Source organism: Montipora foliosa, chromosome 5 (genome assembly GCF_036669935.1).
Source record: "Montipora foliosa isolate CH-2021 chromosome 5, ASM3666993v2, whole genome shotgun sequence".
Classification (NCBI taxonomy): Eukaryota; Metazoa; Cnidaria; class Anthozoa; order Scleractinia; family Acroporidae; genus Montipora; species Montipora foliosa.
In genome coordinates, this window is record NC_090873.1 from 16,618,368 (window position 1) to 16,631,726 (window position 13,359).

Consider the following 13,359-nt stretch of genomic DNA (forward strand, 5'->3'; position numbering starts at 1 on the left):
GTTCTGTTACTTAACCCATTCACTCCTCAGGTGCCCCAGGATGACCCCAGTTTACAAATAAAATTGTACTTTATCCTCATTGTCTAACAATATTAACACATTGTGAAACTAAGATATGGGAAGGAGATCTGCGGATTGCAGTGATAAGAGGTAGACAGCGAGGATAGCTGTAGGGGTAAGCGGAGTTGTTAACCAACACCAGGGCAGGTGGGTGGGGTGGACCTTGATAAGTCTCGACCAAAACCACACGGTCTCATCTATTTATCGAGGGAGCTTGCATTGCATCAATGCATCCCTTGGGACCGCAGAACATTTTACAGGTTGTTTCCTGATCAGCTATTTAATATTCAGTGAGAATAGTCTGGGGTTAGAAAGAGTAAATCTGTTAGGTCTCACTCCCATGGGTCAATGGGTTAGTGAAGGGGACAAAGTGTTTGACTGGTTAACCCATTGACTCCTCCCTCAGGTGCCCTAGGATGCCCCCAGTTGACAATTAAAATCATCTGACATTAGACAGAGGAAATTCTGTTAAGTCTAATACTCCCAAGGGTCAATGGGTTATTGGAGGGGACATAGTTTTTTTACTGGTTAATGCATTGACTGATCAGGTGCCCTAGGATGCCCCCAGTTGTCAAGTGAAATTGTCTGGCATTAGACAGTAAAATCGGTTAAATCTGTCTCGCTCCCAGGGATCAATGGGTTAATTAATAAGTATTAATTTCTTCATAGCTGTCATCCTAAAATATAGTACATACATGTTAATCTAAGTATGACTTGTTCATACGAAACCTGATCCTTTATAAGCCCTATGGTTTCTATCACCTCTCCTGGCCATTTAATTTTTCTTGTATTAATACCAATTACGGTATGTTTTGCAATCCTTGTTTGATTTATATGATATGGGTAAAAAAAAAAAGGTTCCAAGTGCTGGAAAATACATTTAACATTATATTTCTTGGTTTGAAGTATGGCGTGTCAGGGACTCTGAAATAATTTTTATCCTGGCAATAAATCATACCATGTGCAATTTACGTTTAATGTGGTAGGGAGGCAAACACTATTCATTTTAATTTAAGGACCTGGTGCTATACTTCAAACAGATTGTTAGTCCCTTACAAACTTGCAGATACCCAGTGTTCTGAATCATCTAGATCTCCTTTTAAGGTGGCTCAAACCAGTTTCAACACTTGAAAGTGATGTTCTTATCAGAAGGATTGACACTACAACACTTTATCACTTAACAGCAATGTTATGATACCATATCAAACACCAGCTGTTGCTGAAAAAGATTCGGTCATTTCTGTGACGTAAACAGGCAACAGGCAAAGCCTTGCAAATTTTGGCTTAAGCTGCTCATATCCCAAAAACAAACTACACATGCATTTTAGAGATGGGTTTTTCAAATCATTTCTTTTCTTTTCATAGAACACCTGAATATTGTGTTGTTTGAGCTGGCTCAAGCTTATCATGGTTGCCTTCAGAAAGTTGACGTATCAGGCTTTGGCACTCATGAACAAGGTATTTTAAAACTGATTGTGATTCAACATTGGTTTCATCTATTCAGGATATTTGCATGGTAGTATTTGTGAGACAGTGCAAACTGGTCCGAAGTGGGTTTCACCAATGCCGGGTATCTAAAGGTCTTTTTCTGGGCCAACATGTCATAGTATCCTATGTTGGAGACATCAAGGAAAGCAACGTTTTTTTGTTTTTTTACCTATTACACTACTGGCATTACTTACAATACTAGCTTCAGCTACCACGCACCACCCCAGCTGAACCAACACTCTTAAAGTAACTGAGGAGAAAGTGCTGCCTTTGTGATGACTTCCACAAATGGTTAGACTCCACATACTAATAAGGAGGAGGTGTTATCGATATAAACTCACCACATGTGATGCATTGTCCAGTGATTGTCGATGATTTGACAGGTCAATGGGCTAATTAATTGTTAATGAGTTTTCGGAACTGTTCTACAATCATGAGTGCCGTGGTATGATTGTAATCCATTCGTGTTTTGGTTACAGTATGTGAACCTTAGTTGAGTTTTTGTCCCTGCAGGCGATAACCAGAGATCAGATGGTCCCAGTTGCTCTCATGGTAATAACCTTTCCTTGTCTAAATCGTATTTAAGTTTGTCTAAAGTGAGCCACTAAACATATTTTGTTTTTTCTCTCAGTATAATTATATGTGGTTGTCAAAATCGTCGCAAAAGTTGCCCTCCACGTCCTGGACCAATCAAGTCAATTTTGGGGTTGTTTAGTTTCCATGTTTCCACATGTTTTCTTAAAGTTTTCAACAAGTTTCCAAAATTGCTTCACTTATAGTAAGAATCAAAAGACTCGACCTTATATACAATGTAGGTAAGCACAGTGATACAATCCCGTTTATACAGTACTGTGGCCACATTGTGGCCATTGAGTTCTGTCATCACTGCTGTAACCCTGCTCCTTAATATCCCAAGTGTTTGTGTAGATAAAATGAATTGTTTGTTGCTTACGATGATTTTAATGCACTAGTATTGTATGAATTAGGTCAGGCGCGTTTGAGGGCAGTAAGGAAGGAGGGTCCCAACAAGGCAAGTGTTGTACTGTAAGCCTGTGTCTGGTTAATCATCTGGCCCCAGTTGTTCACCGGATAAATCACTATCCATTGGATAGCATAATCAGTTATCATGCACAGTGTGCCTAACTCCAACCTTTATGCTAACCAATAAAAATCAGTGCTTAGACTTGACAACCATTGGCTTTTTATAACTACATGTAACTCGTGAAAATTTGAAGCTAAATTCATCCACTTATTTCCAGGACCAATTTACTTACAAATAGAGCGATTTTCAATTGATTGTCGTAAAACCAAAACCAAAGTAATTACTTTGGCCAATCAAAAACGATGGAGACAATCCAGTAAACCAATCAAAACTCGAAGTAATTACACGTAGCCGACACAAAGCACGGGAAAATGTGCACGCACGAGCCATGATTGGTTTTGGTTTACTTCTTATTGGTTGAAAAAGTGGCGCGAGAACCTTGAACCAATCACTGAGTGAAGTAATCATAAACCAAAGCAATTCGCTAATTACTTTTGACACTCAATTGAAAACCACTCTATACACATGCTTTTTAATAACTGTTGGATTTTCGTCGATCTTTACTTCTTTCAATTTCAACCTACAATCGGCGACAAAATTAGTTGAGACAGTTGCCAACAGAGCACACTGGCAACGACACATTCATTGTTTGCAAAGAAAACTTGTCCAGAAACTACGTTTCCGGGATACCCCTCCCTCCCCCACCCTAATCAATGTTGTACCGCTGTCTGCAAGGCTCGTAGAAAACAGAAAAACACAACATTGTCCCGGGGGTGCGGGGGAGGGGGCCATTTGCGCCGCCGAGCTTGAAATCGACTCTAAAGGATAAGAGTGTCTCAACAATTTTGACGCCGATTGTAGGTTAAAACCATTTAACCCTAGTTTAAAACAAATTGACCGAGGTTGAAGCAAATTGACTTGAAATCAAATTTAACCTGCAACATATATTTGGCTGCGGCCGCACTTAGGGAGTCAACCAGGTTAAACTTTAAATTACTCGGTTAAAAGATTCCCTGAACTTAACCCGGTTAATTAAAAGAAAAGAAGCAGCGTTAATTTTTAATAGTGGCTGGACTTGCAGGACTTGAAAGGTTTAACGCAAGTGATACGACCTAATAACATGAACAATGGCGGACATGAGAGATCATGTTATCAGTTGCTCTACTTTTCTTCTTTATACGCTAATTACAACGCTTTCTCGGCTTGGGCGGTCCTTGTTTCATCTGATAGAGTCTACGCTGGTTTCTATCGCTTCTTTGTGTAACATGCTGCTAATTTTGCATAGAAGAGAGAACCTTATTCATCGCCGTCGAAATTGTCCTCAAGTTTAGGTGTACCCTCGAAACCAGAACTGGTTTGAAGAAATTGGCGGATTGTCGAGTTATCAGCGGTTTTGCCACATGGACGAGGCTAAAGGGGATTATTTTGTATAGAATCGACCCTTAAGCCTCTTTTGCATGTAGTTTTAAACAAAAGAAAATGTGCCTGCAGGCTCAACTCCAATAAGGACCATTCGCGAAATTGTAATCACTTCGCAACTACTCCATTGCCGTCGCCGTTGTCGTTGCTAAAGCTCCCTAACACCAAAGAGACGCGGCCGCATTCATAACTTGTTTAAACGAGTTTATATCAATTAACTAATTTGATGTAACCCAGTGAAGTACCCAAGTGCGGCCGCAGCCATTATCCCATGTATTTTCTCATACACTTTACATGTTGCTGAAAGAATCTCAATTGACATACTCTGAGATGGTTTGATAGCTTGAGCACTCAGTAATAGGTTTGAGTCCCATTCAAGCCTGTTCGCCTGTTGCCAAACTGAGTATTGAGTATTGAGGGCTTAACTAATTTTATGATTGGCTTCTCTGAAAGATACTAAGGTGTATCAACAAGCAGATGAAGTCTTGCATTCAATTAAGCTCTGCAAACTAGAAATGCCTTTGTTGGTGGCACTTGCAGTGCGTACATTAGCATCATACTCTCTTATCCATTTTTTCAACTTTGGGGAGGAGACTGGTATGACTGCGGCATCACTTGGTTAAAGGAAAAGCACAAGTTAACTCTCATCTTCCACAGACGCAAATCGAAAGAAAATACATGTAGCTGATGTTTGATATAAGTTATACACTAATTATAAATCACAAAATCCTATGTCTTCCTTGCCTTCTTTGCTTGTATTTATTAAAGATTAGAAACGGCTTAGGATCTGGGATCATACATAAACATAGCTGTTATGCTTGTTTCATTTGTTTTTTTGTTACAGGGACGATTATTCTACAGCTGCCCAGAAACAGGACAAGCACAGTGCAAGGTTAGACAGTCAACGCAATTTCTGTTACCATTGTGACTGCAGTTTAGAGAAAGTTTTGGAGATGAATTACAGATAGTAGTCTGCTACATAAATGTTTTTTCGGCCATGCATTTAAAAGTGCCGCATTTTTTCACAACATCAACCTCTTCAAAGGTATACTGCCAAAAACGTTACCTGGATCAAGACTTTTTCCAAACTCGTGCTATTAAATGTGCGGTAACCAACCTTTCCCACCCTCTTAGCAACTTTGCTACACCCTTGAAGCATTCTTGACGCTTAAGAGGGGCCAAGTACAAACGTCGGATGGCATCAACTCTGATCCCTCACCTCGGATCGACCGAAAAACGGTTTTTTAAGCCAAAACTACTTGACGTTTGCCCCGATTTCACCAAGGTTAGCTTAACGATTAGGGCCAGGGTAATTTTTTCGAGACCTTATCTTTTTTTTTTTACGTCAATCCGAGGTGAACGATCCGAGTTGAGAGTGTCACAGCGGATTTGGACCCCCTGAAAATAAGCGTTCTTTTGATTAACTTAATAAAATTCCTTTGTAAATTGTTTTTAGTTGTAAAAACTTTTACCGAAACTTTTACAAAGTCTAACTTTGCTTTTTCTCCTTATTGAAAATTAATACGAGAATTAATGACCGGAAAAGTTTGGTAATAAAAGAAGGTAAAATCTTCTGAAGCGTTGTAATCAAGTAAACTTCTAACAATGCGTTTTTCCAACCAAGAGGTGTCACTTCAAAAAGGGCCGCCCATTCAAACTATCAAATGGAAGAAAAAGAAATATGAAAGAAACAATGCTTTGAGAGAAGACCACAGCGCGTGCTTTAAACAACTTTAAGTGAAGCTCAAGTGTGACTTTGCTTTTTGTCCTTATTAGAAAAATAACACGACAAGTCAACGAGTTCCTGGTGCGTGATTTAATAAGCTTCTGTCAGAAAGGAGTTAAAATTCGCATCTACTTTCCGAGATGTCGCTGCGAATGCTTTAAGAACCTTCAGTGAAAAATTAACTGATCAAAGTCTTTCTCTCAAAGTTTTTTGCTTTATGGTATTGGTCAGTTTCCACAATGCAAAATCTAACTCTGCCTCGATAAACAGTCAAATCAGTCGTAATGGGGATCCAAATCCGCGCGGGGGCACTAAATCCGCTAGCAGATTTAGTTCCCCGAGGGTCCAAACCCGCCAGCGGATTTCGAGGGTCGAAATCTGGGGGGGGCCCAAATTCGCTAGAACACCGGTTCAACTTTTGTACCTGTCTTAAGAGGAACATTACTGCAATTTGCAGCACCGCTGATGGCAAATGCCGAGGGTTTGCTTTGCCTTTATAGAAACAACAAGAAAGGGAAGAAGATGAAAAAGACCCAATTTGTTTTGTTTTCAAGTTTTCCTTGCCTTGAATTAGTGGCACAATGCTACTCTCGGATGACTGTTAAACTGGGCGTTGGAATACATACATGAAGAATATATGTGGTATTGACAATAACGCTAACTGAAAATTCCATGAAGGCGTTCGGAAAGCAAAATGTAACTCAATTTGAAAATCGCTAGAATCGGTAAGTGACTGTGATGCAGGAAAGAAAAGAATGGTTAGGAATAAATCAGGTTGTGTTAATTTTAAATTCCTATTGTTGCCCTAATTAGAATGAAAAGCCCTTTAAAATGTAACTAAAAATTCTGAAAATTCTGAAAATTCCATGAAGGCATTCGGAAAGCAAAATGTAACTCAATTTGAAAATCGCTAGAATTTAAGAATGAAAAGCCCTTTAAAATGTTGGTTTTTACTGTGCCTTAATCTATTTCAGTTCTTCAAGTGGGTTGATGAATACCAAGCAAGTGACGCGAATGGACCCAGGGAAACTGCACACAAAATGATGCTATCATCTCCGGAGAACCTCATGGCCTTTCTGAGAAGCAATGTAAGCACAGCTTCAGTAATATGCCTAACGAGGCTTGATAATGGCTTCCATTACTTTACACTTGTCTTAAGGTTGAACGTGCTTGGCATGAACACCATTCAACTGTTCATTCTAGCAGGTTGAAAGACGCTTGGGATCTTATTCCTTGAGCCAGCCGTTTCCTTAGTCCACGAGGCCATGGTTTTCCATGTCTCTTAGCCTCCCACCAGTTAAAGAAACCACAAACTTTGAATGCAGGAGACGAAGAATTACGAGGATGAACACCTGGTCACATGCAGTACTCCGAAGCAGTTTCGTCATCTTGTGGCAGCACTCGTAGAAAGTGTGTTCGATGATCTTTGTAAATACCTTTATATTTGTTTAAGTATTGGTAACTTTTTCAAAGCTTGTTTGCTTTACTTTGATACTGAACGCCCTTGGAAAATCCTTTCTACTAAATCCACTCTCCATTACTACTCATTCCATTCCATTTCATTCCATTGTACTAGATTCGCTCTCTGCTGTTCATTCGAAGTGTTTTTCGGGTTAGCCGGTGTAGATTATTTTGATTACAAGAGAAAGTCATTAGTTTGCGTCTTATTTTTCTCGTCAGAATGTTGCCTTTTACTGTGACTGTCGTCTCACAAGGAAATACACCGACTCTGGCAAGGGCAGAATTTTTGGCTCAAAAAGAAAGGTAAAACTACCACAATTGTTGAGCTCCATTTTTCAAACCATATAAACAAGAGCGCAACCGAGTACAGTTGAACTGCTGTAGAGAGGTTTAGTAATTCACTGAAGATTTTACTCTCCATGCACTCAAATGAAATCGTCATAACTAACCCCAGAAGGAAAGAACAGACATTTCATCAAGTGTGTGAGTTGAGAGTGACACAATACACAGTGTCAATCTCTCCAACCTTTTGACCCTTAAACAGCAAGGCCTGAAAGAAAGCAGGATTCCTGATGCAGAGTTTTAGGTACAGCTGAAGCAGTATTGGCAAGACGTTCTGCTAAAACTGCACAATTATGTGCATTATTGTTTTGATTGTTTTATTTTATTGTAGAAATGGACAGGACAGAGATGTGGTTTTGAAAGTCATACTGATCACAAGAAAGGGTTATATTTGGAGCTTCCTCGAAAAGAACATTCCTCTGTATACTCAAAGGGTAAGGTACCTACCTGATACATATTTGCACTAAATATGGTTAAACAGCAGCGCTAATCCTTGGAAAGCTCTTTTGAAATATGTCTTGCATTCTTGTTTTTGAACTTAATGCCTTTGTACTGTCTTTATTTCTTAAGATGATGTATGGATCATATCAAAGAGCTTATCATTCAATAAGGATTCAACTTTCATTGCAAGCAGTGCTTATTATGGACCGTCCTCCAGCGGTGAGCTGGAAATCCTTCCTATCAGGTCAGACACGTTACAGTGTACATGTCACCTTTATGATGTGGATCAACTATTTACAAACCGACATTGGTGCTTGGAAATGTAAAACACCCTAAACGTTGCTACCTTAAACACCCATACCTTCAGGCCTCTGTTGTTCAAAAGGTGGATAACGCTATCCACAGGATAAATCACTATCCAGCAGATAAACACTAGAAAAACCAATTGAGTTATCCAGTGGATAGCGCTTTCCAGCCTTGGAACAACTGGGACCAGGTACATAAAAACGCAAGATATAGATGGAAATAATGAAGAAGTATAAGAACTTGATAGAGGGCGTATTTTCCTTATACAGTCATGTACCTATGTGTACATCACACACTAGCATTTAGGGAAATCATGAACATGAGTCTACAATCAGTACCCTATAGGGGAATCTCTGTTTCCATTTTTTGCCTCCTTGATGAGCTATCTCTGAAAATTTGAATGCGATATACCACGCATAATCCCTGAGCAATTAAGATGCTTTCAAAATTCCAAATTTTACAAAGATTGTATGGGATCATTAGCGTCTCTGGCACCTTAACCTGCGAGCAAGCTCTCGGAGTGGCGCGTGGAAGGAAGGAGCTAGCGGGGGCTCTCTTGTTCCCCGCTTGTTAGTTTGGAGTTGTAACGTTAAGCTTAATAGCTTCCCTTTGGGAGGATGGTTGGGTTCTAGAAGTAGTATCGTAAGTTGTGTCGATTTCAATTTAAGAATTCATTAAAAATTCATGCTGTCATCATTGTTAAGATACCTGTACAAAGTCGATCATAACATTGTTTATGAGTTTTGTCTTTACTTTTCTGTTGTAGTGGGTATTCACCTTCCAATTGGCAAAGTGGAGGTAAGTACTGTATATTGCTGAAGGACTTCTTGGGGGAGAGTGTTAAACTAGAGGTTTATCTCACGGCCAGGGCCTGATCAAGTAATGTTTCAATTGAGGTAAGCAGTCGATGGAATCAGAATTGATCAGAATTTAGGTAGTTTTAACACCTTTTCTCCTTTTTTATACAGAAAGTGTTTACGCTTTGATGGCTTGCAATGCTGGTACAGAGCTGAGCTGTATTAATAATATTGAAGAACATGTGAAAATGCCGAACTTGCCAGTCCTTCCTTATATCCTTCACAGGTCTGTACATTTAACTTCCCACAGTTGGATTCTCTTGTCTTCATCATGACTACAATCATGGACAAATTTCTTGGGACACATTTGCACTTGTAACTGCTTTCACACACGCGAAGCAAGCAGCCACGTGAGATTCGAACCAGCCATGCCCAGCCCCTCCCCCACCCCACCATAATGTTGTAAACTTACACCCGTAGTTTCTTCAGACTTTCAATATTGTATAGGGTGGGGAGGGGGAACTTCACTCGACAATTACGAGTTTTGTATGACTCTCCCAAGGAATTTTGTCCAGGATTGTAGTTATAATTTCTTGAGCACCTAAGAATCTAGGCACTTTTGAGTGATAGACGTCGATTGGGAGTTAAGTGTTCTTCTTTCAAACTGCCTTGATGCTAGCAGTACCGTTTCGTTATACATAATATACTTATTTGACCGCTCCCCATAGGGGGCTTTTCGCGGCCAATAGGCGGCTCACGACATTGGGCCGAAAGCGTACACAAGGCGCCTCTGGCAGCTGCTATATGGGCGGGCGATGTTTAATGTTGGAGTACAACACCACAGCCATATGTGATGGGTCCATTGGTTGAGATCAACTGTAACTCATCCCTCAGAGGTGGGAGACAGTGCGACCTAGTGATTATGGCGCTTGCCTTGAGAACCGAAGATACCGCATTCAAGACCCGTCCTGGCCACTAATTCAATTTGATCCTTGTAGTCCCTGGTTCAACTTATCGGCTGCATTTGTAAATAGCCAACTGGTTTGCCTCCAGCCAGTTGGGATTTTGAACAGTTGTCGTTGTTGCTCTGGCCCTAGTTGTTCAAACGATTGATAGCACTATCCACCGGATAAATCACTATCCAGTGGATAAGTAATAGAGAAACCGATTGCTCTATTATAATAATAATAGTAATAATAATAATAATAATAATAATAATAATAATGATGATGTTAGAATACAGGGCTAGAATCCTTTGAGTTCAAAAGCGCGTAAGAAGAGCAATACAATATGTAAGACTAAAATAAAAATGGCGGACATTATAAAAATGCTTTTTTAAAGAGGAAAATGATAGTGATTTATCCGGTGGATAGCGTTATCCACCCTTTAAACAAGTGTGGCCTGTCCTATAGTTTCGTTGGTTGGGTTTTACCGGCCTGAAAACCCCCTATGGGAAGTGGTCAGTTAAGAATGTATTGTATTGTATTGTATTGTTTGTGACCAATGCGCCAGTTTGACTCGTACTCTTCCAGAGACAAGCTTGCAAAATTTCGGCTTGAGAAGACAATAAGTACACATCTGGTTGCTGTCTGTCATTGCTTATAAGATCAAAAAGTTGGTGAACTCAGCGTTTTCTCCTCAGTGCAATTTAGAGGGTCACTTTACAGCTGATCTGCAATATCACCACCCAACCCCTGACGATGAAAAATAAACATTTGGCAGCGTCGTTATTACACAATATTCTTAAACTAGGTTAACCCCAGCTGGTTACATCTTATGCAAAACTGACGGAATAAAGTAACAGTCTGAGAGAATAGAACTGGTGACATCAGTGCAAAAATTGTTTTTCCATACTGTCGGCAAAAACCATCTAAGCGAGAGAAATGACTTGTGGTCGTGGGGCGCGTCTGCTAATTGCTATGGAATGCTTCAGTTCGTAAAAGAAAATTGGATGACTTCAAGTTCTTAAAGAAGCAAAGGCGACATAAGGTGGTCTCTCTTGAATTGGTATCACTCCTTTGTTTCACTACAGACCACTCTTCCCGTGGACTTGAAAACAAATTCATGGTGAATCAATGATTTGACTTATGTCTTCTTACGAAGAAGGACTCAAGGAAAACTTTAAATGAATTTGGTGTACTTTTGGTCTTTTTAATTTTCTATAATGTGAAGCCTAATGAACTTAGTTTAATGGTCTGGCTCCCACGTGACATTTCCTTTAGTTCAGTGGTAGGGAATCCGAACTAGTAATTGTAAGTTCGTAAGTTCGACTTCGGCAAAGGAGCGCTCGGCTTTTTCCCCGAATATTCCCGAGTCACCATCCAAATCATGGATAATGGCCTGTCTCCCACGGGTCTCCTATAGGGCAGTGGTAGAGCATCCGAACTAGTAATCGGAAGGAAGGTCGCAGGTTCGACTTTTGCAAAGGAGAACTCGGATTTCATCCGAGTATGCCTGAGTCAACATCGAAAAACAGATCTCTCCGATGTGAAGCCTTTTTTAATATTAGGGTTAACACCTTGCTTATTTTCCTGTTTTGATTTATATGATGTTTGACTATCAGTAGTAAGATGTGTGCACCAGCATACAGGTATATGGCCTATGCAATGTTGACATGAATTTGTCTAATTCGCAGGCCGGAGACAGTGGAGAACAACAAGAGAAGTTTACCACGAGCCAAGTCGTCCTTTGTTTCTCCTTTATTGGGGAATCCGCCTGGTGAAAGATTTTATCTCCCTTCAGAAATAACGGTAAGCTATAATTCATGATAGCTGGAAAGCTATTATGTATTGAGAGCCCTCGGTTCTAAGAATAATAAGACAAGTCATTATTATTCTAAATCAGTGCTGTCATTTTTTCTGGCAAGAGGGTGTGTTATTTTAAAGCACAGCAAACCCATTTCTTTTGATGTCAGTTATGCTTGCGGTAATTTAACGACGGTTCGTGCGTGAAATTGAAGGGAGATTTTAATAGATGTTGAGCAGAGAGGGTACAAAACGTGGACCCCCAAATGGACCCCCAACTCGACCTACTTCTGGACCCCAGTCGAGAGAAGAAAGAAAATAATAGGTAGTTTTCGCAGCGACGTCATCAAATTCTAAACTCAAATTCGCAAGGTCTTCTGAATTTTTATCTAAAGGAGGTTGAAGATTACCTGAAAATAAATTTTTCTTTAGGTTTTCAGTTCCGTGACGTTTTTCGTTTCGAAAATACAGCATTCTGAATTTCCGAATTGTCACCTTGCCTGACACCACGATATAAAGCTATTTGGTTGAAAAGAAAGGTCTATCCCGATGAATCTCAGCAGTTTGAGCCTTCCAAGTACGTAAGGAGATGTGTTCATACACATGAATTTTATCTCATGAGCGAGAAGTAAGCTCTTTCATCACAAAGTGAACTCCAGGTGTCAGTTGTTCAAGCGATTGATAGCACTATCCGCCGGATAAATCATTATCCAGTGGATAAACACTAGCAAAACCAAATTGCGCTATTCAATGGATAGCATTATCCCACCTTCTGAACTACTGCATGGGGCCAGGTGTTTTCGGACTTTTCGTTGATTACCAGCCTCCATATTGGTGGGCCACATGGCGTCTCCATACAAAACTCTATAAAGTTGCGTGAAACGCTTCGACAAATAACTCAGAAACGATGCACCGTACAAACCTGAGAATTGGAGAGGTGGTTAAAAGATTTGTTTCTTACAAAATTCCAAGTTCTTGGCATTTCAAATTTATTGTTTTGTTGCGTGACAGTGTAAACTATCTATAGTTAAGGATTGGGAGATCATACCGCGCATCTTAATTCCTCTATTCGTGCATAACCACAATTCCTAGCGCCTTTGACCACAATCCCTTGAATTTCGAAGAAAATGTGTTCTCCCGATTAGAGAGCTGCCTCGGTCGTTCGCTTCAGGCTCACTCACTGCGGCATCAACAAACAGAAAAAGTCGCGGGCCCTAAATCCTGAGAAGGCAATTTTATTGAAGTCCAAGCCGCACTATACAAGCAGTAGTTTCACCACTTTTGGTCTGCTTTTCATGGAATTCATCTACAGGCAGGACTGGTAATCCAATTGTGGTCCAGCTGTTATTAACCTAATATTAAAAGAGAGCTCAACTGTTTACCTTTATGATAAAAGCATGAAACTCTGCCAGGTAATTGATAACTTCCAGATATGGAGCCAACCCGAATTTAGTTGAAGTGCCAAGTAATGCGCATGTCATAAAATGATCAATGTGAAAGTGAGCCTGAAAATATTAACACTTATAAGCTTCC

General features: G+C 40.1%; 1 protein-coding gene across 2 annotated transcripts in view; it reads left to right on the top strand.

Annotated features, from left to right (window-relative positions):
- Positions 1–13,359, top strand: part of LOC138003699 (5'-3' DNA helicase ZGRF1-like) — a 69,606-nt gene that overhangs the window by 14,624 nt on the left and 41,623 nt on the right. For both annotated transcript variants that reach the window (XM_068849904.1, XM_068849905.1), the window contains exons 12-22: positions 1,426–1,518; positions 2,062–2,100; positions 2,535–2,578; positions 4,854–4,901; positions 6,710–6,823; positions 7,416–7,499; positions 7,870–7,972; positions 8,109–8,223; positions 9,052–9,083; positions 9,254–9,368; positions 11,718–11,832. In XM_068849904.1, the coding sequence (XP_068706005.1) occupies positions 1,426–1,518; positions 2,062–2,100; positions 2,535–2,578; positions 4,854–4,901; positions 6,710–6,823; positions 7,416–7,499; positions 7,870–7,972; positions 8,109–8,223; positions 9,052–9,083; positions 9,254–9,368; positions 11,718–11,832 (902 nt within the window). The remainder of the gene's footprint in view (positions 1–1,425; positions 1,519–2,061; positions 2,101–2,534; positions 2,579–4,853; positions 4,902–6,709; positions 6,824–7,415; positions 7,500–7,869; positions 7,973–8,108; positions 8,224–9,051; positions 9,084–9,253; positions 9,369–11,717; positions 11,833–13,359) is intronic.